At 52.1% G+C, this 26,301-nt stretch overlaps 15 protein-coding genes across 15 annotated transcripts; 5 read left to right on the forward strand and 10 right to left on the reverse strand.

The window, feature by feature from the left end:
• Positions 1 to 1,008: 1,008 nt before the first annotated feature.
• On the reverse strand, positions 1,009 to 1,301 carry MRS44_012182 (uncharacterized protein; the record flags this gene model as incomplete). The annotated part of the gene is made up of 2 exons (XM_046281167.1): positions 1,009 to 1,210; positions 1,261 to 1,301. 2 exons carry the CDS (start codon positions 1,299 to 1,301, stop codon positions 1,009 to 1,011), a joined length of 243 nt encoding a protein of 80 aa, XP_046133364.1.
• Positions 1,302 to 3,240: 1,939 nt separating this feature from the next.
• Positions 3,241 to 3,713, forward strand: MRS44_012183 (uncharacterized protein; the record flags this gene model as incomplete). The annotated part of the gene is made up of 2 exons (XM_046281166.1): positions 3,241 to 3,416; positions 3,464 to 3,713. 2 exons carry the CDS (start codon positions 3,241 to 3,243, stop codon positions 3,711 to 3,713), a joined length of 426 nt encoding a protein of 141 aa, XP_046133362.1.
• Positions 3,714 to 3,861: 148 nt separating this feature from the next.
• Positions 3,862 to 5,376, reverse strand: MRS44_012184 (uncharacterized protein; the record flags this gene model as incomplete). The annotated part of the gene is made up of 1 exon (XM_046276211.2): positions 3,862 to 5,376. One exon carries the CDS (start codon positions 5,374 to 5,376, stop codon positions 3,862 to 3,864), a length of 1,515 nt encoding a protein of 504 aa, XP_046133361.1.
• A 929-nt stretch (positions 5,377 to 6,305) lies between these two features.
• Positions 6,306 to 7,822, forward strand: MRS44_012185 (uncharacterized protein; the record flags this gene model as incomplete). Its single annotated transcript, XM_065618713.1, has 3 exons — positions 6,306 to 6,382; positions 6,474 to 6,554; positions 6,607 to 7,822. The coding sequence occupies 3 exons, from the start codon at positions 6,306 to 6,308 to the stop codon at positions 7,820 to 7,822; spliced, it is 1,374 nt and encodes a 457-aa protein (XP_065474785.1).
• Positions 7,823 to 8,554: 732 nt separating this feature from the next.
• Positions 8,555 to 9,598, reverse strand: MRS44_012186 (uncharacterized protein; the record flags this gene model as incomplete). The annotated part of the gene is made up of 1 exon (XM_046283584.2): positions 8,555 to 9,598. The coding sequence occupies one exon, from the start codon at positions 9,596 to 9,598 to the stop codon at positions 8,555 to 8,557; it is 1,044 nt and encodes a 347-aa protein (XP_046133359.1).
• A 677-nt stretch (positions 9,599 to 10,275) lies between these two features.
• Positions 10,276 to 11,378, reverse strand: MRS44_012187 (uncharacterized protein; the record flags this gene model as incomplete). The annotated part of the gene is made up of 2 exons (XM_046269560.2): positions 10,276 to 10,887; positions 10,938 to 11,378. The coding sequence occupies 2 exons, from the start codon at positions 11,376 to 11,378 to the stop codon at positions 10,276 to 10,278; spliced, it is 1,053 nt and encodes a 350-aa protein (XP_046133358.2).
• Positions 11,379 to 11,996: 618 nt separating this feature from the next.
• MRS44_012188 (uncharacterized protein) lies at positions 11,997 to 13,328 on the reverse strand (the record flags this gene model as incomplete). The annotated part of the gene is made up of 1 exon (XM_046276209.2): positions 11,997 to 13,328. One exon carries the CDS (start codon positions 13,326 to 13,328, stop codon positions 11,997 to 11,999), a length of 1,332 nt encoding a protein of 443 aa, XP_046133357.1.
• A 1,102-nt stretch (positions 13,329 to 14,430) lies between these two features.
• Positions 14,431 to 14,886, reverse strand: MRS44_012189 (uncharacterized protein; the record flags this gene model as incomplete). The annotated part of the gene is made up of 4 exons (XM_046281165.1): positions 14,431 to 14,514; positions 14,564 to 14,700; positions 14,758 to 14,770; positions 14,851 to 14,886. 4 exons carry the CDS (start codon positions 14,884 to 14,886, stop codon positions 14,431 to 14,433), a joined length of 270 nt encoding a protein of 89 aa, XP_046133356.1.
• A 480-nt stretch (positions 14,887 to 15,366) lies between these two features.
• Positions 15,367 to 15,800, forward strand: MRS44_012190 (60S ribosomal protein eL38; the record flags this gene model as incomplete). The annotated part of the gene is made up of 4 exons (XM_046281164.1): positions 15,367 to 15,396; positions 15,469 to 15,502; positions 15,571 to 15,699; positions 15,754 to 15,800. The coding sequence occupies 4 exons, from the start codon at positions 15,367 to 15,369 to the stop codon at positions 15,798 to 15,800; spliced, it is 240 nt and encodes a 79-aa protein (XP_046133355.1).
• A 189-nt stretch (positions 15,801 to 15,989) lies between these two features.
• Positions 15,990 to 16,616, reverse strand: MRS44_012191 (uncharacterized protein; the record flags this gene model as incomplete). The annotated part of the gene is made up of 1 exon (XM_046281163.2): positions 15,990 to 16,616. One exon carries the CDS (start codon positions 16,614 to 16,616, stop codon positions 15,990 to 15,992), a length of 627 nt encoding a protein of 208 aa, XP_046133354.2.
• Positions 16,617 to 16,949: 333 nt separating this feature from the next.
• On the reverse strand, positions 16,950 to 17,384 carry MRS44_012192 (uncharacterized protein; the record flags this gene model as incomplete). Its single annotated transcript, XM_046281162.2, has 1 exon — positions 16,950 to 17,384. The coding sequence occupies one exon, from the start codon at positions 17,382 to 17,384 to the stop codon at positions 16,950 to 16,952; it is 435 nt and encodes a 144-aa protein (XP_046133353.2).
• A 1,733-nt stretch (positions 17,385 to 19,117) lies between these two features.
• On the forward strand, positions 19,118 to 20,675 carry MRS44_012193 (uncharacterized protein; the record flags this gene model as incomplete). Its single annotated transcript, XM_046278531.2, has 2 exons — positions 19,118 to 19,333; positions 19,392 to 20,675. 2 exons carry the CDS (start codon positions 19,118 to 19,120, stop codon positions 20,673 to 20,675), a joined length of 1,500 nt encoding a protein of 499 aa, XP_046133352.2.
• A 362-nt stretch (positions 20,676 to 21,037) lies between these two features.
• On the reverse strand, positions 21,038 to 22,673 carry MRS44_012194 (uncharacterized protein; the record flags this gene model as incomplete). The annotated part of the gene is made up of 3 exons (XM_065618714.1): positions 21,038 to 21,930; positions 21,988 to 22,584; positions 22,631 to 22,673. The coding sequence occupies 3 exons, from the start codon at positions 22,671 to 22,673 to the stop codon at positions 21,038 to 21,040; spliced, it is 1,533 nt and encodes a 510-aa protein (XP_065474786.1).
• Positions 22,674 to 23,071: 398 nt separating this feature from the next.
• MRS44_012195 (uncharacterized protein) lies at positions 23,072 to 23,822 on the reverse strand (the record flags this gene model as incomplete). The annotated part of the gene is made up of 3 exons (XM_065618715.1): positions 23,072 to 23,266; positions 23,312 to 23,730; positions 23,777 to 23,822. The coding sequence occupies 3 exons, from the start codon at positions 23,820 to 23,822 to the stop codon at positions 23,072 to 23,074; spliced, it is 660 nt and encodes a 219-aa protein (XP_065474787.1).
• Positions 23,823 to 24,381: 559 nt separating this feature from the next.
• On the forward strand, positions 24,382 to 26,162 carry MRS44_012196 (uncharacterized protein; the record flags this gene model as incomplete). The annotated part of the gene is made up of 2 exons (XM_046278530.2): positions 24,382 to 25,650; positions 25,701 to 26,162. The coding sequence occupies 2 exons, from the start codon at positions 24,382 to 24,384 to the stop codon at positions 26,160 to 26,162; spliced, it is 1,731 nt and encodes a 576-aa protein (XP_046133349.2).
• Positions 26,163 to 26,301: the final 139 nt, after the last annotated feature.

Here is a 26,301-nt window from a genome sequence, read left to right on the forward strand (position 1 = left end):
AGGCAACTCTTTTCCGAGTATGTCAGGCTCTGACAGGCAATACGGCACATGCGCAGCTTGCATGCTATTTGACGTGCCGTGTTTGTTGATGTTTTTCTTTGCATTGAGTTCCAGGCTATTGATTGCTGGTGCCAAGAGGCGCTCTTGGCATTATTTCCACATAATCTCGCAGGGCAGAATCACGCAAACTCAGAAGTTGCCGATGGTAAAAGTTGTCTTCATTGTCTCATTTATCATGAAATCGGAGCAGCTGAACCAGGTGGCAGAGGTCATTCAGCCAGCCACGGGAGAGGCTGTTTGCACCAGTGTGGCTGCCTCTTAGCTAGCAAAGCAGGGCCGAAAGAGGCTCTTCCAAGCGTTTACTTTGCTCGTCCTGGACTCAATAAAGTCCTTTCCATCCAAGTTCACTGTAAATGTATCCTCAGGCCAAGGAATAGAATGAGAATATGCGTCAAATAACCAGGTTGATATGCCAAGTATTTGCTCCCAAAGTCGCCAGAATAGTTCGAGTTTAGAAGGCTCCGCCTCCAGTGTCAGCAGCGCACTGGCGTCGGCCGTTCACGCGCCAGACTCAAAACGTGCCGGCGATGTTGTGGGCTGTGCAATCCTATGCTATGAATAGAGTGTGGCTTCTAGGTTGACAGGTCAAAAAAAGGCATTCTCTATCCGAAAATGGCCAACTATGATGGCTATTCAGATTCGCAATTCTACCCTGGTTATTTTCCTTGGTTGTTTAATGTGCAGCCGAAGCACCCTCCCGCCCTGATCAGGGGTGCAGTACAGTATCGAAGCTCGCTTCCAGCCCTGAAACATGGCAGCAACTCTCTTTTATGGTTATAAATGTTAATCGCCTCGGGTGTCACATTCATTCCAAATGCCCGGTTCATGTTTAACAATTTAAAATTACTCAATTCGTCGAGGCTGTTCTATCCCTTGCCTCGTAGTAAAACCCAACGCTATGATTGCCTTTCCAAAACACCATCCGTTTATCCAAGAAACTCCACAAAATCACCAGCCAAGAATGTTAAAGATGCTCGTGCGAGGATCAGGAACAGAACCGTCAAAGGTCTTTGCCCGGGACGCCTCGCTTTGGGTGCTGTTATACTGGCTAAAGTACCGGTCGAAAGTGCGAGATTGTGTCCTGAGCTGGGAAGAGACGTAGGTGCCGACGACCGAGACGCTTCCGACGACGAGGAGAAGAGGGAGGGCCCTGGGACTTGTTAGAGACTGGTTACTGTAAAGTGAATTGTTACAACTTACTTGGGGCCGGCAGAAGGCTTGATCATGGGAGCAGCAACCATTTTGAAGGTCTTGAGTGTTGTGATTGGTGCAAGTGGTGTAAGTGACCAGTAGTTGAAGACCAGAATTGTGGTAGTTGTCAAGATCTCAAATGGATGCTTGTGATTGAGTTATGATGATGATGAATCAGGAGACCCAAGACAAGAGAAACCAGTCATTATATACCGTTCTCAAAGAAGCTTTTTGCCCATGGTACGGTCATGAATCTTGGTCGCGTGTCGATAGTTCGACTCTGAAGCTCAGTGGTGCCACTGTGATGCTCGAGCCCTGGCCATGAACCTTTTCGGGCAATACCGGGGAAGCTTGTCACTGGGATAAACACCACATGTTCAGGGAAGGGGACGAATTAATTGGTCAATTCGGTCGTCTTGATCTTGCATCTTGATTAAATCTACAAGATCAGATGAATCGTAGATCATGGAAACCATCCCTGGTGTAATATGTAACCTGAGTGTCGGGTGCCTCGGGTACTTCAGCAGCATGTACCTCGCTACAGGCAGTGAAGAGTACCTAACTTCAGTACACCCTCTAGATACAAACAATAAAATACATGTAAATAAACGTTTGCTTGCATCTTTTAACATTCCCATCATCTTCCTCTCTTCCCTTCCGAATGCGCCCGGACTCGACTGACGGTGATGGCATAACCAACAATCTCAAATTCGTCGTGACCCAAAAAACCATCTGATGATCGGACCCGGCGTCTACCGATCCACCCACTGCCGCCAAAATTCGCCGGAAAATCAGCAGATGGCCCGGCTTGAGGCTCGGCCATTCTAAACTCTTGAAAATCTGGCCTTTTTTCTTTACTCCTGATGACTCTTTTACATGCCAGATCATACTGCCCATCTAACCGCCGTTCTCCGCGGTCGCGCGTCTCCGAACGAATGGTACGGTGCAGGACTGACGACGAGCCACGTCAATTGCCCATAGGCCAGCCAACCGCGGTATTCAGCCAATTTGACCTTCGTAATATTTGTCCTCGTCCTCCCGATTCAAAGCAACTTCTTCCGTAAGCATGCACGCAGGCCCCCTTCCTGAGCGCCGAAAGACCGTCTACATTCGTAGGTCCGGCGCCGGAAATTACCGGTCCACTCTCGACCGATGTCCCCACAACACGCCGAGTCCTGCTCCGGCTCGACGGGACCAGGCACTTTACAACGAATTAATATCCAAGGCCTCTATCAAATTCAGGGCAACACGGTTGAGATTTAGCTTCCTTCTTTGCACTCGAAAGCACATTTTTGCTTCACACTTCTACCCTCATCAGAGAGAACTAACTCAGTTTGCTTCAAAATCCGGCAACTCACATGTTGCCAAGAACATGTCATGATGCCACATTCAACTTTATTATGTTGATCTTTTTATAGCTGTGTACCAACATGAGCCCTGATTTCGACACCAAATAGTCTCCTCGGGCTCTCGCTTACGGAAGCAGTAGCAATTCCCGGACCCCCGACAGCCATCACATGCTAATGAAGCCCTTCCAAGGCAATGTCACCACACATGCCTCTGAGCAACCTTGAAACTTATTCCTCTGAAGGATAAAATATCACCACATTCATCCCTTACCACCAAACCCCCAAGGAAACCCGAGCCGAACTTAGGTTGTAGCGCATATGTCACGAGCTACAACACGCCCAGCTACACCCACCAAAACAAGCTCCCGCAGCCGAGGATCCCTTGCCTGTGTCCAATAACCAGCCAGTGAGGCTCAACCTTGATCTCAAACCATTCGTCGTCAAACGCGGGGGAAGGGGCAACATCACCCGCTCCCGTTCCATCAGAGGTCACCACACGTCATGCCATCATCATCTGAGAAGTCATCAGGTTCAAGGAGCTCCCCTCTCTTAAATACCGAAAGCTCCCCTTGTAGCTCCAGGAGCTTTCTCTACCCTTTATCTACTTGTTGTTTCAATTAAATTCAGAAACTATTCAATCATGACTTTGGTGAGAATGCTTCGACCCGGTCTCCGACCTTTCGCGGCCCCACTCCTCCGACCAGCTCAGTTCCGCTTCGCAGGAACGATCCACCCTGAGGGATCCCTCGGCGGTCCGGGAGGCCAGCAAGCCCCACCGCCAAACCCGGGCGGCCCCGAGGCCTTGAAGCGCAATTGGTAAAGAATCTGTCTCTGAGCTCCATTAACAAATATTGACATTCTAGGGTCCCCATCGCGGGAGCTGTCGGCGTTGTTCTCGGAGGACTCTACCTTCTATCCCCCGCAAAACCCAAGGTTGAGAGGACCTTTGAGGGAGACATGAGGGCCGCGAACTCGACAGAGATCGGTTCCATTCCCCAGCCGTCAGGACGACCGTCCCTTGCCGCGAAGTACAAGGACAAGGAGGTTGAGTCGTTGACGGAGCTCAGCGGGAGAAAGGGAGGCGGTGGGATGGGCGGGTTCAGAGCTGAATGAGTCCGCATAGAGTACAAAGTTTTCGTTGTTATGGCTGCCCCATGGACCGAAATTGCTTACCGGGCCGGGTTCCTGAAGAAATAATATACAAATAAATATGAATTAATTATGGACAAGTCTAGATATCTTCCAACGCCTTGAGGTCTACTCAATCTTGCTTCTTCCCAGCGTCTGCCTCTCCGCTCTTCTTCTGCAGCAGATAATCCCCTCCAGTCAAGGCCTTGTACACACCTCTCAGCCCTTGAAACGGCCAATTCGTCCTTACCGTAGACTGCATCACCTTGTCTGGCCCCTCGATGTCCACCTTGACCTTGTCGTACACAGTTGGTAGGTAAGTAGCCCCGTACTTTGCCCTCAGCGCTTCGTATGAAGCTCGGTCGTAGTGCGTCCAGAATTCGTCCTCGGTGTAGTAGGCGTGCGCGTATAGCCACTTCTTGCCACCGCATGCCTGCACCTTTTGCTCCAGCGCTCGGTTATGCCGGATCGCATCCCTTCGGTTCCCTTGAAGTGGGCCCCAGATTCCATAGTTGAGCAGATCCGGCGCCCCGGGTTTGGAGAAATCCGAGTGTAGGCCGTGCCCCGAGTCCGGGTCGTCGCGCTTGACATGTAGGGGACAGAGCCAGAGAGGGTAGATGCCGAATTCTTTGTCGAGCCAGGTTTGGAACTCTTGGACGCTTCGATATGGTACGCCAACGTCTTGGACCATGTAATAGTCAAAGAGGTTGCTCTTGTGCCCGGCTGAGTACATGACTCGAGCTCGTAGTAGTGAATCCAGGACATAGCGGGTGAGGCGGTTGAAAGGGGTGAGAAAGTATTTGAAGGCATACTTGGCCACCCAGAAGCCTCCACGATCGTACCGGAAGAGATAATCCTTTATCGGGATATAATCCGCAACAACCGTAACCATTCCAAGTCGAAGGCCATCTCGGACCGTCTCGACATGAAGATAGAACCACGGATCTTTCCGGCGGAAAAAGCGCATCGGCTTTGCACTCACGGGGAGGTCATCAACAAGCCGCCCAACACACACCACAGTCGTGTCCTTTGAGTAGACAATGCCATCGACATAGTCATTCTCGAGCTTTTTGCACTCCTCCCTGATGATCTTGACCGTCTCCGCAGGGCCTCTCGCAAGTCGGTACTTGAGCTCGACGTACTTCCTGGCCTCTTTGAGCTGCACCTCGAGCAGCGTCACAACGCCGAGGGTTCCAAAGGCCGACGCGGCTCCCCAGAAGAGATCCTGTCTCTCCGTTTTTGACGCGTGAGTGATTGTCCCGTCGGCAAGGACAATTTCGATCGAATTGACGGTGGCGTCAAACGCGCCGTAGCGAAACGAGCTGCTCTCTCCAGAGGTACCAGAAAATCCTCCCCCGACAGTGATGCCCGGAAACTCCATGACCACAAGCGGTACCAGCCCATGCTTCAGAGTCGCGTCGACGAGAGCATCCATTGGGACGTTGGGCTCGACGAGGACCGTCTTGGAATCCGTCCTCACCTCGAGGACATGGTTGAGATTGCTCGTGTCAACAGTGTTGTCGACGCGGCGATTCGACTGGCGTGTGCTGTTTGTCGATCCATGGTATAATCGAAAAGGCTCCTGCCTCTTGTGAAAGTACTTGACCCGTTCAGCAACACCCTTTACGACGGCATCATGAGCGTCCATTGCAAAGCCGAGGTGTTGTCATGAGATGGGTTTGCTTGTGAAGGATTTGATTGAAGTTGAGGGAAGCCACAAGAAGGTCAATTCCTGTGAAAACAGAGTTTTAAACGATTCGACCGGCCCGTTGATGAATTATCCGACTCATCCGAGAGACGTTGCGTCTAATTTGAATCATTGATGAGCTCATGTTATCGGTGAAAAGCGGCCAAGAGATGCGCCACGTCAAATACGTAAGCTTGGACATTTTTCGGTTTGACCCCATCACCAACTACCCTACACTCTGCCGATCACATTTTGCTTTTTAAATTAATTGGTTCTTGGCCCTTTCATGCGTGATCTTCGAATTGCACTGCCGTGTTGGAGGTGGCCAAGGATGTCACGGCTCGAGCTGACAGGGCTGTTGGGATGGTTACATGGTGCGAGAATTGCTTCGGGCTAGTCCATCACCGCCTCACTCGGATGCCTCCTCGAATAAACACCAATGGCGATGAAGCAGTGGAAATAGATCGGTTTTCGCTGGCGAGCTCACCTGACGTTCGTATAAGCCGTATTAAAGCATAAACAAGATCAATGCCAAGTCCTATCCCAGCTTCTATTCGGGTACAGTAGCCTGCATCAGTCAATCAACAGCTTGTTTCACTCTCACTGAGGATTCAATTATCGCCAGCCCACTTGCATAGGGCTGCCTGGCCAAAGTCCTCCATGTCAGCACGATGCCTAGCTTAGGCGACAATGGCTTCCTATCAAGTCTGTGATAGGTCGGGAGCACTAAATCCGTGAACATCGTGCAGCACCATCTACCGAGTATATGTAGGGACCAATGTCGAGCTGAGAATTATCCAGTGTCTCCCACAGCATCATCATGGGCGGTCGGGATACCTGGTGTGCCCTCTGCGGTGCTGTAACACGAGAGCTCTGGTGGCAAGACGAAGATGATGGAGAGGAGGACTGCTACGATCACTCTGTCATCACCCAAGAGGAGACTCTTTGGCTGGGAGAATGCACTCTGGTAGGCCCATGGAGCCCAGAAGATGAGGACTCGGAAAATGAAGAGCAAGACACTCCCCCTCCTTAGATGCTCCTACTAATACGCTTCACAGCTTTCACTTCATCCCAGCCACCTACTGGGACCATGGAGCCTTCGAGTTCGACACCGAAGAGGGAGGAGGCATGATATCAGCGTGAGTACGTCACGCACTCCTCACAAAGATGCCCATCTAACAGCCATCCAAGTTACGATGATGGCGGCGACTTGGCACTCGGATACCCCATGCACGACGCATGCTTCGAGCAGCTCCGTAGGGTCCTGGCCCCTAAGCCCATCGACCCAAGAGTCCTCTACCGGCTGTTCGACAGGTATTCCTCTCCACCTGGTGCACCTCTGGACATATCCTATGGAGGGGTTGAACAGTATCATCACCAGTATTGGCCTTCCGACCGAGGAGCCGAGCACATTGTCTTCTCCCCGTGCTCGAGTCCCGAGCTCCAAGCCTGGTATCAGTCCCTGATCAAACCGGTCCCAGAACACCAGGACAAACCTCCAGTCATCCGAGAATCTACCAAACCCGGAAACGACCCTTTTGAGAAGCTTCAGCCCGAGATTTTGCTGCACATTATGAGCTACATGGCCATGCCGCATGCCTGGCCATGGAGAATAGCCTCGAGAGCTGTAGCTCGTCTCGAATTGAGAGACAGCTTCTGGAAACTGAGGTTCCAACAGGATTTGCCCTGGTTATACGACTTTCCTCAGATAGACAAAGACCTCGCCAACCACATCGACTGGGAAACCCTATACAAGAGGATCTGGGGGGCGGTTCTCACACATGGTCCTGAAAAGCATCTGGCACTCGCAAATCGTTATCGCATGTGGAACATTATCGAATGGGTCGCCGATGTCTATCTTGATTACAAGGAGGACGAGGACCAAGGACAACCAAAAGGGCCTGCATCCCTTGTGGACGCCATATCAACGCCCATGGCACCACTAACTTGTGTTGAGTTGGAGCACTCAATCCACGAGCAAACTCTTCTTCTCCGCAATTTCGACGAATTGCCCACCACTCGACCCAACATTGAAGTCAGCTGGACCCCGCTGGGCGAGCTCAAGAGCATCGCAGTTGAATACGTGCCCTGGCTAGCCTCCAGGTCCGTCAAGAAGAACAGAGTCGCCATACCCACCAATTGCTGGCTCAAAGGGATCGTGGTCACAACTGAAAAGAACCCAGTCGATTATCCAAGAATCATTGGCCTCAAGTTTCTGTTCCCGGATGGCGGAAACGTTCAGCTTGGTGAGGCTGGGGGAGATGAGCGTGAGGAACTTGCTCTGCCTGATCACTTCATTGTCGGGTTCAAGGCGGTAGAGACGCTAACTGGGACTATCTCAAGGCTGTGGTTGGTTCAGCAACCGGTGTGCAAGGTCCCTAACCGTAGACGTCTGTTGCGAGAGTAAGCGGTGGCGCGAAGTTCGCCAGGACTGCCTCTGCATTCGCATCTCCAGTTCAACTAAAGCTCATTTGGCTGTGTTAGAACCCTTCAATTGCAGAGTTTCTACTAGATCGCTTAGTTAGAGGGGGTATTGAAGGTTTAGAAGAAGCCGCTGAGGAGTCTCTATGCTCCGAGGATACTCGACAGGGACTCCTTATAAACAGCCCACCAGTCATCAATAGCTACCTATGCCCCTTGCTTCTCGAACTGGGCATCATTGGGACTATTTACTCTATACCCCCGTGCTGAAAAAGACTTGTATCATTCTTACTACGAATCTTGATACTGCAGAGCTTTGTTGGGGTCTGCTTTTTGATCATGTTTGTTGCTTGCTTCTGCTGTCTTGGATGAACCTTTTGATGTAGTGAGAGCGCAAGCACTTCACCGAAAACAAGGAATGTAGACCTGCATGAATACCAAACTGTTTATTGAATCGATCTATCAGAGAAAATGCGGCGATAATACAGCCAATGCTTGACAATGCAGTTACTGACGTCAGTTAACAAGGTGAGCACAATCAACACCCTCATGCCTTCAGCAGAACCTGTTCCAAAGTAGTAACCCTTTCCCATGACAAGTAACAAAGGCCCCCTCCCACCATACCACATTGATTTCTTCCTCTCTCTGAAGACAGGTTAACCAAGTTCCCATACCGTACCGAAAGCCTACCGATGTTCCAACTCGTCAGCAAAGTCTTTCAGTGAAACGCATTCTCATCTCTCTTCTGAGGCACATCATGCCGATTCATCTGACTCTCCTCCCGACGTCTAGGCGTATCCCCAGGAGCAATGTTGGTCTGATCGAGAGCATGTCCAACCCAAGTGAACCGCAGCCAAGACATGGGCTCGCGCGCCGCAAACGCAACACTCTGCTCCTCATCCTTGTAGAAAAGAGCGAGAAAGATCTGAATCGTGAAAACAGCAGCGTTACCCGCGCAGTGGGACAGGTTTCCGAATCGATTGTCTTCGAACCGGAGACCGAGACTCTCCATGACGTACTCGAATCGCATCTTGGGCCAGTTAAAGCGCAGCTCAAGCTGCATATCCCTCTGAACATCCCAAATCTTGATGTTTGGCTCCGCAAGCCATCCCAGTCCCAGTCGACTAAGGGTGTTTTCAACAGGACTCGAGTCAAAAGTGAGAAAGATGATCTCGCGAAGTCGGTTGTGTCGAATCTCATCCCTTCGACGGTTCATCTTTCGAAGTCCCATGAACAGTCGGTAGAGCCTGTACCCGAGTTCGCTCTCCTTGACAATCTTGGACTTGCCAAAGGCAAACATGTATGGCTCGACGTGAAGCCAGTCAGACTTGCAGAGATGGCCCCAGTGGCTTTTGTACTCCTCGACGATGTAGTGAAGAGGTGTCATGAGCTTGAACCAAGAGTGCCCACGATCACCGGGCATGGTCCAGCGTCCCTTTTTGTACAGAACGTTTCTCATGTCGAGGTATGCGACACCAGCTTCGGTGAGGGGGTTATAGCGGTATCGCGTTCCGTCGGCGTAGCGGCCAATCTTTGTCTTGCAGAGGTGTTCAAAGTCGAGGGCAACCAGCACGTAATCAGTTGTCGGTCTCTTGTTGAATCGGAAAGAGTTTCGGGGGTCGATGACTGGCAGGACATTGTCTAGACCTTCTGGAGCTTGGGCTCGGAGGTGTCCGCAGCGAAAAGGGGGGATGTGTGATTGGCTTTCCCCTGAGAAGAGTCCTTCCTGGTTGGACCAGGCAGGTTCCCGCGAGCTGGACATGTTTCGACTCGATGATTCAAGCCTCGATGAGTATTGGATAGTGTGTTGGATTGCTTGTGCGAGATTGTTGATAGCGGCGAGTTGTTGATGTCTGCAGGTTGTGTCTCAGCAACCAAGTCTGTAGCTAGCGTGCTAGCAAGTCGATGATGAAAACAAGTCCAAGAGTTGAATGAAGTTTCCTCAATGATTCAAAGTGAACAAAAGACCAAGTCGAATGAACCAAAGAGTATCAAGCCAGCTCAAGCCTAATCGAGGAGAAGCCTGCGACGCAAAAGGAAACTCTCAAGATCAAAAGCAAGAAGCCAAAGTACAGGTCCAGATCAACTCATTTAGAGTCGCACTCCGCAAGTGATTAAGAATAGCCAAAAGGGTCCGTGAGCTGCAGGTGGTTTCGTCTCATAACGTTTGCCCTCCATTGAGCCGTGCCTCACAGTTTGTGAATAGCCTGTAGCACTGGATGAACAATGAAAGACTGGACGGTGTTTGGATCAGTGCTGAGTTAGGCTAGAGGGGCTAAGCGAGTCGGTTCGTATTGTGAATGATTGTTTGGCAGTCTGAGGTGCTTTGCGAGTGAAAGTGGCCGTGATTCACTGACGTTGTTTCAGACAATACTAATAATAACCTGTAAACACCGCTTTGGGTAAACTCTCTCAACTCATCTCATCTTCACCACATCATCACAGCCTGGGCTTGGCCGTCAGATACGTCCCCCCTAGTTTCAGCATCTCAACCGCCTCCTTAACCATCTCATCGACAATCTCCCCAGCTGGCTGCACGCTCGTGATGGCTCCAGCAACCTGCCCCATGAGATAAGGCAAGTCAACATCTGCCCCTTCATCGAGGTCGTGCTCGAGAGGTACCACGCCCTTGTCGCAGAGCTGTCGTATCTCTTCGGGCTTGTCGTGCCACTTCCGAATATACTCATTCGTCTTCATCCTCAACGGCCTTCCAGATATCACAAGTGTCCGCTGCGTCTCATCAAAGCCACAAGAAACGACCTCGTTCTTGTGCTCCTCACTGCATCCCGCCTCAACAGAGGCCACAAACCGCGTGCCAACCCAAACACCCGCCGCTCCCTGCATCAGCGAGCTCGCCAGGCTACGTCCAGACGAAATGCCCCCTGCTGCGAGCACCAGCGCAGGAAGACCCTTGAGAAGAGGAGGTTGATACTTGGCTGCCACGTCTGCAACAGCAGGGATGAGGACCGAGTTGGCAACGTCGCCTGTGTGGCCGCCTCCTTCGCCGCCTTGCGCGCAGACCATGTCGACACCAAGCTCAAGCGCTTTCACCTAGCAAGCTGCGTTAGCGAACAGCAATCAATTGCCTTGACCAAACTCACTGCGTGCTTCGGATGTCCAACCATATTCATGACCAAAATGCCCTTGTCGTGAAGCCTCTCAATAACCTCCTTCGGCGGCACACCAACCGCACTAACAAACAACTTAGCACCGCTCTCAATAGTGATATCAATCAGCTCATCCAGCTTTCCACCCGTGTAATCATGGTTCGTCTTTCGCGCGTTTCCGCCAATCTGAGGAAGCGCGAGGTCGACGCCAAACGGCAGGTCAGGTCGTGAAAAGTTGGCCTTCATCTCGGCGATGATCTCGCGGAGCTGGTCGGGAGTGTACATGAAGCCGCCAATGACACCGAGTCCGCCGGCGTTGGATACGGCGGCAGCAAGGCGGCCTCCTGATGTCCTGGCCATGCCGGCGAGTACAATGGGGTGCTGGATGCCCAGCAGGGAGGTGAGAGGTGTTGTAATGGGACCTGGTGTCGTCATGGTGAAGGTGGTGTAAGTGATAAGTTCTCGATCACCAAATCGGTCCAGGAGATAAAAAAGTTCAGGTAATAACAAAGAAGAAACGTCTTATTTACTGTCTCAGCCTCTTCCCAGCCTCCGGGGTACAAGTAATACCCGGTTTGCGGGGGATCCGGCTTTACCTTGATCAACCGGGGTTGTATGCGGGGAGATCGGCTCAAGCCCGAGGCATTTCCGCATTGGGGAGCACTTCATTCACATGGTGATGGATCCAGAATGAGGATCATTGCCTAGAATCAACTCGAAGCTGATATGAAAGACGCTGCAAGTCATATGAGGAACGTCAAATGCTCAATGTTGCTACATCTGCAATTGTCTTTCCCTTTCTCTTTGCCAATGACAGACCCAGCCATAACTGCCAAGCTCCCATCCTTCTCAAGTTGGTATCATACATACTTCAAATCGTCGTGGTCAGAACTGGTATGGGTCATTACCACGTTTCATTAGTCTTACAGTCCAGGTTGGCTCGTCATCAGTAAACAGCGCTGCCTCGCCCGTATCAAAATCTCCCTTGACTCCGCGCTGCTTCAAGCTGCATGCATACCCTCCATGCCTTCCCATCACAAACTGATCATCTTCTCATTGAAAGTGTGGTAAACGTGCTGGCACAAACGCCGGGTTCTCTGGCGGTTTTGCGCCTGCTGGTGCCTTCGGGCTCCTTGCTGCATCTTCCGCTCCACGTGTCTTGGGCACATGAAGTTCATTGCTGACCTCCTCCATAGGTTCTTCAGAAACATTCTTGCCAGGGTCGCCTTCATAAACCTCATCCTCTGCCACCTCGGGCTTGAGTTCAGGCACTGATTGTATACCAGGACTTGTCCCTGCAAGGCCCATCTCAGCCGCAAGTTGTGCAGCAGCCTCTTTTTTCCTTGCTACTTCTTCATCTTCCTCCTCCTGCAGCATCTGCTCTTCTCGCTCCAGATCATGCAGAGAGGGAACATCATCAATATCAGAGCCAGCGAGAAAGGACGTGGATCGGCGTCCCATCCGTAACGAATCTCTCGACGCAACAGACACCAATGTCGTCCTTGAGACAGTCCTTGAACCAGCCAGCCCAATTGCCGGCCGCTTTCCCTTGCCAATCGTTCTCGCGCTTCGGCCACTTCCACCACTTCGGCCACTACTCCTGTCGTCCTTTCTCACCATATCGTATGTCACCTCATCATCAAGTGGAATTGCATCCTCTTCGCCTTCACCGTCACTCGGGAATAGATCCCCTCTTGACCGATAAGAATCCGATGTATCTCCCGACCCTGTCGTCCCGCTTCGTTTCCTAGTCGTAGGCAGATTTCCATGGTCGTGATCTTCATCGGAGCCAAGCAGCGGCTCTGCCTCGCCTTCGCCGTGTCTCTGTGGGTGGTCCTGCAGATCTGCCGCGCTAGGTTTGTATCGTAGAGTACCGCCCATCTTCCAGGGCAGCTTGCTTAGGAACCCAATCGGTTGGGTACTGGGTATAACGGTCGGGTCGTCGTTCTCGCTAGGTTTCCGTCGTCCGCCTCGAGTACCGTAACTCATTCCTCGCTTCCTCCGGGGTTGCTCCAAAGTCTCTCCAGTATTCCTTCGTTGACTGCCGGTCCCTGCCAGCAGTCTCTCCCAGTCTTCATTTCCCCAAGTCCCAAACAAACTCCCATTCTGTTCATCCTCGTACCAATCGTCGTAAAAGTCGAAGCTGTATTCTGCCCTCCCCCGAGTGCGCTCTCGTTCCCTGCGCCTACGTAAGCGCTCCTCTGGGTCGCCAAGGCAGACAGCCGTGCATTGTTCAAACGAGTTTGCGAGCGATGAGAAGCAGGGATTGATGTAGTGATGCTGAAATGACCAGATGCCGGCTGCAGCATTCTCCGTTACCGCTTCGGCGTCGTGAGTGATTTGGTTCCAGCGTTGGCGCAGGCGCGGATCCTCGAGGAATGCCATTGTCTAGATGATGAATATGACGTCGCAAACATCAGAAGCGCTGGGAGAGCAGTGTCCTGGATCCGGGGGTCGAGATTCTAGAAAGTGAAATGGAAACGACCAGCAAGAGGATTCAAGAGGGATGCATGGTCGCAAGAGCCGATTCTGGCGCAATCTGTAGCAAAATACGCTGTAACGTGAGGTTGAAGCAGGATGGATGCGACAAGACAAGGGATCGAGGTTGACGGCTGCAGGACGGCTTACAGTGCGAGACGAGACAGCGGCTTGTTGGTGGCACGTGCAACAAGGTGAGACGACTAACAGCTTGTTGGGTGGTTGGGTTTGATTGAGCGGTACCCAGATCTGGGCGTCTGCGTGGCTGGGGCTGAGGTACCGCTGATCAGATCCACTGGGGCTGGTCTTGATCTTTATCTTGGGCTTCGAGTAATCAATCTTTATTTTGGCTTTTGTTGGAATGTATTTGAAAGTCAGTCTCTTTAAAAGGTGACCGTGGTACGAAACAAAGTAACGATTGCCGCCGAGACATCTTGTGACCCATGTCTCGGTCTCCATTAGTATCTAATGTAGGTACCACTAAGCCATGGCAATGCGGATGTCCTCAATGTGTCCCTTGGCACAAGCCTTGATGTCTGCAAAAACATCCTCAATGGGTGTCACAAGTCCATACCCAGCGCGCGTCTGATCCGGCTTCTGTCCACTAAACAGGAGCCCAACTGCCTCCCCTCGCTCATTGAAAACCACAGCTCCCGAGTCTCCAGGCCCGCAAACCTCAGTGAATCACTGTCACCTCTGTGTTTGTTGTTTTTCACAAACTGAAAATAAATTTTCAATACGCGTGCCCAACAAGGTATTTTTACGTTTGTTCAAAGGCGGTAAATAAACTTCTAATGCATGTGCTTAACACGGGTGACAGATTTTGATTCCTATGAAGGATCTCATGCGCTGTAAGTCAGGGGGGAGTATACCTCGGGGTCCTTGTCCTCTTGCCTTGCTCCGAGGCTGATTTATACCAGGTATATAATGTTAAGATTCGAGATACGAGACGACCGACTTGTGGTGGTGGAACCATAAACATAACCGTTGAAACCGTCTTCAGCCAAATTCACTCTCGCGGGATGCGCATGTTTGCCTGAACTCTTTCCAAGAGCTCCTCTTGAGTGGTATTCTCGGCCGGACACAAATTCCTCTGTAATGGTCAGTAATCGGGATGTTGGGTGAAGCCAGATTCGACTCACCACAGCAAGCCACCTGCGCAGCTCATCTCGCGTCCATGTAGTCGGGTCACCTGTAGGATCTGGGGCAGGAAAGAGACCTTGTCCGTTGTTTCCCATTATGACATATGCTGCTCCCATACAGACGGCGGCGCCAAAGGCTGAAGAATGTGAGTGTTGTCGTCACTTGGATACCCTGTAGATGTAAGGGGACTTACCGAGCACCATGTTCTACATGACGTTAGTATAGTGTAAGTGGTAATAAAATGAAGAGAAAGGCTAGAGATGTGCAAGTGAATTCAGTGCCATACCTGGGACCTCATCATTTTATCCATACGAGTAGACATCTTGAACGTATTGTCAGGGGCTGATTGTGATGTGTGTCGGTGTTGAGGGGGAGCTAGGAGCTAGATGGAGAGGCTGCTTGAACACAGCAAGACGACTCGAAATTATCAAAGGTACAGTAGAGAAGAAGAAGAAAACCCCAGATATTTGAGATATTGTAGGATGCCTATCAAAACAGGCAACCCAAGGCAGTGAAAGGTGGCCATTCGTGACGCCTCCTGCCATGAATGCTGGCAGCCTGCGCCACACCCTCGACGATGACGCCTCCCATGTCCCATCTCCGACGCCACATTGGCTGAAGCTGCATACACCGGCCCTCTGCTTTCCCGAAAACCGCAAGGTGGTCCGTGCGTATCGGCCATCGCTCCCCCCCGCGAAAATCAACGCACAAAAATGAATTCCTCCAAAATCTAATCGAAATCGCACATCCGAGCCTTTGACAATCTTCTTGTTCAAGAACGTCACATCGAACCACCGCCAAAATGCCTCAGGAGGTCGCTGATATCAAGAAGGTACGGGAGAAGAAACACAGGGGCATTTCGCCCGCGATTGAATTGTTGAAATGCTGACTGAATTTCCCCCAGTTCATCGAGATCTGCCGTCGGAACGACGCTTCGTGTACGTCTTGACGATACCTTCTACACGAGGACCCCGAGAAACGAGAGTCGATTCCTAACATTAAATAGCCGCGCGGATCAAGAAGAGCAAGAAGACCAACAACGTCAAGTTCAAGGTCCGATGCCAGAAGCACCTCTACACCTTGGTGCTTAAGGACAACGACAAGGCCGAGAAGCTTAAGCAGAGCCTTCCCCCCAGTATGCGCCCTCCACGCTCACAATGGGAGTAATCGTACTGACGCAGCTTTCCAGCCCTCCAGCTCACCGACGTCTCCAAGAAGAGCAAGAAGTCTGCTTAAGAAGATGGTTTGAAAAGGGTTGCGCTTTGGGTGTGGGAGGATTCACATGCACGAATGGGCGTCTCGGGATACCTTGCATTTCATGTGCTCTGAAAGGAGGATACTCGGATAGAGTCCAAAAAGTAAAAAGATCGATTCGAGTCACGACGTCGACCTGGTGTTCCCGCTGTGATGGTTTGGATCTGCTAATTACAGGAGCCCTTGGACCTCGTAACGGCGGACTTGAACGTTTGGAACCTGGGCTAGAGGGGATAGCACATCCTCTTTCACCTTTTGGGAGAAGACGACCAATTCTTCCTTTTCGCCCTCTTCAACTTTCCATCCTCCCCAGACCCTCTGATTAGGGTTTGTGTTGCCAATCTGAAGCTCCACGCTGCGGTACAGCTCTTGCAGCTTCTCCTTCTGGTCAGAGTCGACCGAAATTCTCCAGATATTGAAGGATCCTTGGACGAGGAGGTCGCCTCGAACTTCATCTTCACTGCCGGCAGCTTTCATATGGAAGAGCACAACTCCGTCGGGGCCTTCAGCGATGAACTCAAGGAGACCACCCATGGCAGACTTGTTCACATCGCTCTGGATCCATTCTCCATGACCCTCAGGAGAGTCCCATGGTGCGGTGATGACAAGATATGGCGGGTCGGACTTTTGAAGGTAAAAGTTGCTTGGGTTGGTGTATGCCTTTCCCTCGAGGAGATGGGGTTGATGCTCGCGGATCCACTGAGCCTGGTCGGCCTGGCCTGCCTTGACGAGCTTGAGGAACTTGTCCTCGTCGTAGCCGCTCTTTAGCCGGAGAAGAGCAAATTCGTTGACGGGCATGATGGCTGGTTTGGTGTGAATGAGTTGATACAAGAGAGTCAAGGTGTTTCAAGAGGTGGCAGCTGGTTGTCAAAGGATGCGGCAATTAGGCATCCCCACTGACGCTGACACAGGGGTATCGGATCTTGTCCCATCATCAACCAACACAGGATGATCAGGTTGCCGTGGCATTCGTAATCCCCAAGGCTTGTCGTTGATGATCCTTGACTAAGAGCATCACCACCGTGGCTCATGATGTGGCGGATGACTTCGTACAGACCGTGGCTCATGATGTGGCGGATGACTTCGTACAGACCGTGGCTGAGACTCGGCCGAGTTGCACAGTGCTCCGTGTCATCCATGATCCCCTGGATTACCCCCCTCCAAGTACTTGAAGAACGTCAGCGTGTTTCCATCTGGATCCTTGATGGCGAATTGTCGAAAACCCCAGGGTTGATCCTGTATCTCGTCTGCAAACTCGACATCATCCCGGGCTTTGAGAGAGTCGTGGAGTTGGTCAAGCTGCGTGGTGCCCAAGGCGATGTATGCTGAACTAGGATTGGCAGAACGTCCACTGGGCTTGAAGAAGTAGATGTTGGCCGCAGCCTTTTCACCAGCAAAGATGGAGCAAAAGGTAAAGAGGCTTGGGTCACCATCCTCCGGCTTGGTGCTGGCAAGCGTGAAGCCAAGGGTGCCAACATAAAACTCAAGAGTCCTCGCTATGTCATCAGACTCAAATGTTGGAATGATCTTCCAAGCCGAAGCGACGGGTGCGGGCGTTCCAGACATTTTTTCGTCGTCTTGATGGTTCACTCTTGAGGTGAAAGGAGGAGATGTGGTGTCGTCCACTAAGAAGCCACCAAAAAACGATACGGATACGGATACGCAAATTCCGTTACATCTGCAGGTGTGCACTGCAACTGCAGGCACCGGCATTTTACTCTTGTCGTCACATAAAACTAGCTACGCCTCTTCTGCGACGTAATTGCCGGCGTTTGGTAACTATTTGCCATTGATTGACGAAGAAGATGGAGGCTCAGGTAGCCATGGTGTCTTGTCTGTGCTGCGGCTGGAGCTGAACAAGCAAGGACTAAATACAAGATTCATCCCCTGTAGACCAGCAACCAACCAGGACCTCCCTTGACAATCTGAGAGCTGTCACACGCCAGTTTGTCTCGTCCTACCGTTGTCGTCCTCGATAGCAATTATCGTCATCGTCATCCATCACGCGCCCCCTCGAGCAATTTCTGTCCTATTTCTCAACATCGGCTCCCTCAAAGCCCGGGACTCGCCGTTCTCCCTTCGCTTGTAGACCCTGCACCGTCTGATCTGTGCTCCATATTGATTGCTGCTCGTTGCTTCTTTGTTTGCTTCCCCTCTCGGTTGGTGCATCCGGTCCCCTGGTGTACCTACGAATCGACAAATCGCGGACGATCCCGTGTGACGAGTACCCCCGGCATGTAAGTCCCCAAGCAGCCTTGTTGGTGGTGGTGGGTTGGAGATGCCAGATAAAAGCGAAGCACTTGTCCCCTAGACCGCCTTTTGGCGTCTTCCAATTGGCGGTCTATCATTACAACACGCTGCTGGACTCGATAGTGATTGTTGAGACGACCTCACTCCTCTTGCACACTCCTCTGCCGCATCTACAGTACATGTACTAAGTCAGTTTACCCAGCCTCTTGCTACGTTAGCCTCCTCCAGTCAAGTCCCGTCACTCCGTCTGAGCGTTGTAGCCGCCATCAAAACGCCTGCATCATCGGCCACACACATCCGGACCCTTGCCTATTCCGGACGACGCCGTCACCATCTTGCTGCATCCACTTGTGTTTGACTGGGCTGGCAGCTCGTCTGACAAGTGTGCCAAAAGGCAGGTACAGTGATCCAGGTACAAGCTGAAAGTGCGGGGGAGTCTCTTGTTAAAATATTGACTGCTTTGCGCATCATACACACATATCCGCATCCGCATTCGCATCCATCACACGCATCACATCGCATGGCACCCATGGGCATTATCTGGGACTGCAACTAACGCTCTTTCCGTGACGCTACCTACCATTGGATCCAAATTACCCGTTCATTTGCGTCTTTGGCTTGCATTTGTTGGGGTGCGAGTCCGTTACTGCCCGTACCGTATCCGAATTCGAGCCTCTTTACTCCAAGACTTTAGCTTGAGCTTCCCATCTCATCCCATATTATTACACCCCCGCTCTAGACTCTTTTCTACCACCCCTGAAGCGAACAACACCTAAACAATCAAACAACAACGCGACAACCTCTAATTACCTGACCATTTTCAACTCTGATCCTTACTCTTGTCGCTCCTCATCTTTCGATATTGACGCCATCTCTTCGCCTACCTATCCATCTACAACCGTATTCTCGGCATCGCAACATACTGGAAGAGCTCCCCCCTCGCACAGACTGCCCACCATTGACAAGGTACACCCACGACGCTGACCTTGTTGGCGTTTGCGATTCGACGCCAAGATACGAGACGCGCGACTCCCTCAATTGACGTTGAGATGCCCTCGGTCATGATCAACGGACACAACGGGAGCCATTCCGCTGCCAATGTCTCCGATTCGGGTTCCGAATTCTCAGGTGATTCCAGCAATGGCTCTGCAGCCGTCCGACGTAGGTTGGCCCGCAAGATGTCTAGCCCCATGGCACCTCCTTTCATGGTTTCGGCCCCAGGAAAGGTGATTGTCTTTGGTGAGCACTCTGTCGTCCATGGCAAGGTATGATACTCGCCCCCTACAACGTCAATTGCATGCTCACGTTGCCATTGGTGCATAGGCCGCCATCGCTGCAGCCATCTCGCTGCGATCATACCTTCACGTCACCACCCTGTCCAAGTCGAAGCGCACTGTTTCTCTACGATTCCCAGATATCGATCTGGTTCACACCTGGAACATTGACGAGCTGCCATGGCAGACGTTCCAGCAACCGTCCAAGAAGAAGTCATACTACTCTCTCGTCACCGAACTCGACCCCGACCTCGTCGCAGCCCTTCAGCCACATATCAACGTCGTCTCCCCCGATCGCCCAGAAGAAATCCGCCGAGTACACCGCAGTTCAGCATCTGCATTCCTCTACCTCTTCCTCTCGCTAGGATGGCCTTCTTTCCCCGCCTGTCTTTATACTCTACGATCGACAATACCAATTGGTGCTGGCCTGGGTAGCAGCGCATCCATCTCAGTCTGTCTCTCGGCTGCGCTTCTTCTACAACTACGCACCTTGTCCGGCCCTCACCCAGATCAGCCCCCAGATGAGGCTCGACTTCAGGTGGAGAGAATCAACAGATGGGCCTTTGTGTCGGAAATGTGTATCCACGGTAACCCCTCGGGTGTGGACAACACTGTAGCCACACAGGGCAAGGCTGTGGTCTTTCAACGTACCGACTACTCCAAGCCGCCGTCTGTTAGACCACTCTGGGATTTCCCCGAGCTGCCTCTTTTGCTGGTAGACACTAGACAAGCTAAATCGACTGCGCACGAGGTGGGAAAGGTAGCAAAGCTTAAGCAAGCTCACCCCAAGCTTGTTGGAACTATCCTGGATGCTATGGATAGAGTCACGAATACTGCTGCCGACTTGATTGAGGACATTCACTTTGATAATGAGTCAGAGGAGTGCCTTACTAAGGTTGGTGAGCTGATGACTATCAACCATGGTCTGCTTGTGTCGCTTGGCGTCTCTCACCCTCGTCTGGAACGAGTACGAGAACTTGTGGATCACGAGGGTATCGGGTGGACCAAGCTTACTGGTGCCGGTGGTGGCGGTTGCTCTATCACACTTCTCCGACCCGATGCGCCTGCAGAGAAGTTGCATAAGCTGGAAGAGCAGCTCGAGGATGAGAACTACGCCAAGTTCGAGACCACTCTGGGTGGTGACGGCGTTGGTGTGTTGTGGCCTGCCGTCCTCAAGAATGGCACCGTGGAGGACGATGAAGGTGGCATGGAGATTGACCTGGAGAAATTCCTCAACGCTGAGGGTACTGAAGGAGTTGAAAAGCTCGTAGGCGTCCACGGCGATACTGGAGAACGAGAGGGATGGAAATTCTGGCGGGTCGAGAGCCGGTGAAACACTCCCTTGATACCATGAGACAGGGCGTCTTATATCTCACCTTACCTCAGAGTTTGTTGCTCGATGTACTATATGGCTACGAGCCAGGTGACGTCCGTCATGAATTGGAAAAAATCTAGAAGAAAGCGAGTTGGTAGGGAAGGGTAGGGACGCGCTTGGCTTGGGAGTTATAGGTTACCACTGGGGGGTTCATATATACGTTATAATTCAGTAATGCGAAATGCTCTTCTATTTCATCTTGCCTGCTGCTGAACCTCTTTGGAGAAATTGTTGCTCGACGTTCTTGTGAGACGTATCAACTTGTGCTCCATGCTTCATCGACACATCATAACATCATAACGATACAAAACACGACTAAACTACTCCTGAGCCTTCTCACCTCCGCTCTTTAGCAGCGTCACTCGGTACTTCCAGTATCCCTCTCGTACAGGATCCCACTTCTCACCCAACCGTCGCAAGCACAGTTCCGCCTTGTCCTTGTCGCCCTCCTCATCGTACAGCTTGGCCAGGAAATCCAACGCATGAGAGCTGCGCACCTCTTCAGCATCTTCACCCAATGCACTAACAAAGCCCTCTGCAAACTCCTTGACAGACGCCAAAGGTCGAGCACCCTTAGAAAGGACGCCAAAGAGGTAGTTCCAGGGCGATTGATTCTGTGGCGCAAGACTAATCTTTTCCTTGGCGTATTTGATCTCTCTATCGATGGTCTCTGCCGGAACACGCGGGTCTGCTTCAGTAGGCCCAGAGCCGGCTGTTGAAGCTGTAGGGTCTGAAAAGACGATATAGAAGCGGTGCGACCAGGCAGAGTTGTTGCGCACGTCCTCCTCGATATGGTTCTGTGTCGAGAGGAGCTCGCTCATGGTCCACATTGACAGTTTACCCACGAGATACTGTCTATACGACCAAACATGATAGTTCTTGGCATCCTCAGCTAGCATAGTAGTGATGAATTGTGTCTCAGAGCGAGCAAGTTTGCGAACAGTCGCGTCGTCCTCTTCGATGAGGGGGTAATAGTAGTCCATGAGCAACTGGCGATGGTTCCAGATCTGGTAGTTCTTGAGGTTTGACAGGGCCACCTCGTTAAGCCACTTGATCTCATCGGGAATACTGAGCTTGAGGACCGAAATGATCTTGAAGCGGAAGAGCCAGACGGTGTAGTGCGCCGGGTTCATCGAGATGACGTGCTCAGTGAGACGGAGGGTTCGAGGCGAGCACTCGTCGGCAGCCATGACGGCACGGAGGTACGAGACGGCTAAGAAGCTCTCAGTCAGCTTTTGTAGTTACGTCTAGCTGTGCTCTTGAGACGTACCCTCGGCGTAGTCATCCGGGTAGGCGATCTGAGCGAGGGCATCCTCAGGCTCGTTCTGGGGAATGGGAATAACATCATCCCACTCTGGATCCTGGGCCAGAGCACCAGTAATCTCCCCGTAGAGATCCCTCTTGAGAGCAGCCATCGCCTTTCTCCTCGTCTTTTCCTTAGCAACCTCTTCTTCAGAAACCTCTCCACCAGCAATCTCCCTCTTCTTCAGAAACTGCCGATGCTGAATCTGCAAGCTCGTAAGCTTTGCGTGCTTAAGCCCCCTCTGCTCAAGCTCGTCAGGCGAGTAAGTCCCGATGTCCCTCCCGGAGCGGTCCTTTCCCCAGGCGTAGTCGCGCGGAAGGCGGCGGATGGGCAGGCCCTCCTTTGTGACAAACTTCCAGAAGTCGCGCTCAGAGCGGTTCGACAGGGGCACGCGGCGGTTCGCGACGGGGAGGATGAGGTTGGTGTGAGTAAAGGTCTTTTTCTCTGCGGGAGAGAGAGAGGCGAGGCCGACTTGCTGACGGCGCTGCTCGATGGGGTTTGTCTGGAAGAAGCGCTGCTCGGAGCGTTGAGAGACGGTGTCTGGAGGAGGTTCTGGGGTGGCTACTATATGTCAGCGTTGGATATTTGCTAATATGCAGAGAAAGCAAACCTTTGGGCTCGGGCTTGGAGCTGCCTTTTGTCTTGGGTGGCATGGTTCAGGTTGGACGAGTTGGAGAGTCGGGTTCGGGGATGGTTTGATGGTGGGGTTGGCACATGCCCAGGCTATTTTTTTTGGGCTGGAGATGGACAAGGCCCAGGATGTTTGTTACCCCGCCAAAAGGTGAAGCTATTGTTCTACAACACCATGTTTGGAGAACAATATCAAGAGAATATCTAGGTTAGGAAGCACGGTTCATATGTAGGTATACACGAGAAGCAAGGGGCAGTCAAAGTTGTGTTGGTGGCTGGTCTATCTAGCGGAAGCATCTGATGCCTCTCATCATGTCGTAAACTGGGCGCTTCTCCAAATTCATAACCTCAATGAAGCTGCCTTCTCCATTTCGACTCGGGTATCTTATAATGGCATTGCTGTTCCGGCTTCTTCTCCAGCTTAAGCTCCCTTGACTCTGGGCTTCCTCGACACATTGGCCTTGGTCGAATCCTCGTTCAAGACGCCCTTCGTCTTGATAGCCTGCTGGCTCGCAGCCTGTGTCTTGCTCATGGCACCGGTAGTCGAAAAGATCCTAGCAGCAGCGGCAAGCGCCGTCTCTGTCGTCGATGTCTGTCCCACGTCCCGCGGCCATCCCTACAAGGCGCGAAAGTTCTGCGACATGATCAACCACCTCTTGACGCCCTTGGGTGGGTTCTTGACCATGGCCTCCCAGTTGGGCACCAGGACAAACGTCTCGTGAAACATCTTTTGGGGGGCCTCTCTGCCCTTGCCGTACTGCACCTTGCCCATGACGTTGACCAGGATGCTCATGCGACCTCCGTTCTTCTCCACCTTGGCGCCTTCATAGACGTTCTCGGGGGCGCCCATGCCGAAGGATGGGTTAACGACGTGCGCATCGAAGGACTCTAGCTCGTAGAGTGCACCTTGGCCTTGGGCCTCGAGGAGTTTAGAGTAGTCGGTGGGTGCGGAGAGGACGGCGCCGTTAATGGAAATGTCGGCGGGGATAGGGTACCGAGAGGAAGAGTTGATGTAGAAGGGGAGAAGCGCGCTCTGCTTGTTGACGGCTTGATAGTAGTGTGTGACGAAGATCTCGGCGGCTGGAGGTGTTAGCTTTGGTTGGTGAGGAAAAGAGATGATGCCTACCTTCGCTGGCGACTCGCACCTGAGTATCCTCGTCTGGGAGAGCCATGATGAAGTCTGTGTGTAAAGCGACAATATTCAAAGGCTCTTTGATCGACGAGAGGAGATTATTGCTGTTGTTGTTCGAGTTTGGGAGTTTGGCGCAAAACACAAAACGGGAAGCTTGAGAAGCTCTTCTGCCTGCGATGGAAGGAGAGGCACAGTTATCGGCTAGCCCAATTCACACTGTATCCTCACGCCGCTTATCGGCCAATTTTTGGAGCTCCAGGTGACGCGATGCAGCCATTCATCCCACTTTGTCAGAGGGAGCGTTTCAATTGACGGCTTAAGAGGAGTCATGAGGGCATTTCGACTTCAATCTTTGCGCGGCCTGCGCCAGGTCCAATCGAGGTTCCCTCGTCAGTCCAGCTGGGTATGTCCAGGATGTCGGGTGTATCAGTCTCAGCATCGATGGAGCTCGGATAGTTCGTCGGCGGACAAATCGAAAGAGAAGCCGTATTATATTACAACGCCCATCTTTTACGTCAATGCTGGTATGTTGGAGCCGACAGTGATTAAGAGACTTGCTCATGGTGTATGCAGCACCGCACATTGGCCACCTCTATACCATGGTCCTGGCCGACGTCCTCAAGCGATGGCAACAGATCAACGGCAAGGAAGCCCTCCTCTGTACTGGTACCGACGAGCACGGAATGAAGATTCAACAAGCAGCCGCAAAAGAGGGGATGCCGCCAAAGGAGTTCTGCGACAACAATGCCAGCAAGTTCAAGGACCTCGCAGAAGTCGCCAACATCTCTCACGACTTCTTTATCCGGACCACGGATGAGGACCACAAGAGTGTGGTGGAGCAGTTCTGGCTGCTTCTCAAGACTCGTGCTCCTGAAGGCCTGGGTTTGTACAAGGGACAGCATGAGGGTTGGTACTGTGTCAGTGATGAGTGCTTCTATCCCGAAGATCTGGTCCAGCCCAGTGTAGTGCCACAGACGGGACGCAAGATCATGGCCAGCATCGAGACGGGCAACGAGGTTGAATGGGTCACAGAAGATACATGGTTCTTCCCTCTATCCAAGTACAAGGAGAAGCTTCTCAAGTTCTACGACGAGAATCCTGACTGGATCCAGCCAGCTCACCGCATGAACGAAGTGAGGAACTGGGTTGAGCACCACCTTGAGGATCTCTCCATCACACGCCCAGCGTCGAGACTGAGCTGGGGAATCAAGGACCCTGAGGACCCCTCCAACACCATCTACGTCTGGGTCGACGCCCTCATCAACTACATCACCAAAGCCGGCTTCGGTTCCAAGTGGCAAGTCGACAGCGCCGACAAGGGCATCTGGCCAGCAGATGTACAAGTCGTGGGCAAGGACATTATCCGCTTCCACGCCATCTACTGGCCCGCGTTGCTCATGGCCGTGGGCCTCCCTCTGCCGAAGAAGATTGTCTGCCACAACCACTGGACCATGTCGAACCGCAAAATGTCCAAGTCGCTCGGCAATGTCGTCAACCCCTTCTTCGCAGTTCAGCGATGGAACTTGGATCCCCTGCGGTACTTTCTCATGCGCAACGGTAGTTTCAAGGGTGACATGAGCTACGCAAACGATTTCATCATTGTCGCGTATGAGAAGGAGCTCCAGGCCAACATTGGCAACCTGTTTAACCGCATCTCTCGGAACAAGACTGGTAGATGGTCGACTCTTGAGGCTACTGAATTTGCTCGAGAGGGCAAGTTTAATGACATCGCTGGATTGGCTTCTGAGGGACCTGATTTGTTGAGTCTCGAGTCGACTCTGGAGACTGCGCCTGAAAAGATTCGCAACGAGATGGATGACATCAACCTGAGTGGCGCTCTCAGGGAGGTGTTTGAGCTTCTTCGAGATGTGAGTGTTCCTAAAACTGTATTGTCATTGCTAGCTGCTAACGTTGACAGACCAACCGCTTCATCTCTGATACTGCCCCTTGGCAGATGGTCAAGGATACAAGTCCAGATGCTCGAGTTCGTCTCAACTGGGTCATCTACCGATGTGCCGAGGCCCTACGAATCGCAGGCATCATGCTCCAGCCCGTCATGCCGACCAAGGCAGGCGAGCTGCTCGACGGCCTCGGCGTCAAGCCAGAGAGGCGCACCGTCGAGTTCGCGGCAAAGGATGCTGACCTCGAGTATGGTGTCGCACCTCTTCAGCCCCAAAAGCTCGGAGATAGCGGCAAGAATATTGACCCCAAGCCTAACGCATGGGCGTCTCTGTTCCCTCCAGTATCGGGTATTGAGCTGCCAGACTATGAGGCTGTGACGGGACAGGCTGCGCCGACAAAGGCGGGCAAGACCAAGAACCGCTTGAGCCGGGTGGCTGCGTCTCTGGCTGAAGAAGCTCGACAGACTCCAGGCAACTGACGAGTTATGAAAATGATGTAGTGCGGATGTGTATGAGAAGATAGATGTGTAAAACATGTAGTCTATGAAACTGTACAATAGCATACCCAATTCTTCACTCGGTGGTTCTCGCTGTGTGGTGTTGCCCCATCCATGAATT

Source organism: Fusarium solani (genome assembly GCF_023522795.1).
Source record: "Fusarium solani strain SB1 chromosome Unknown bctg00000008, whole genome shotgun sequence".
Classification (NCBI taxonomy): domain Eukaryota; kingdom Fungi; phylum Ascomycota; class Sordariomycetes; order Hypocreales; family Nectriaceae; genus Fusarium; species Fusarium solani.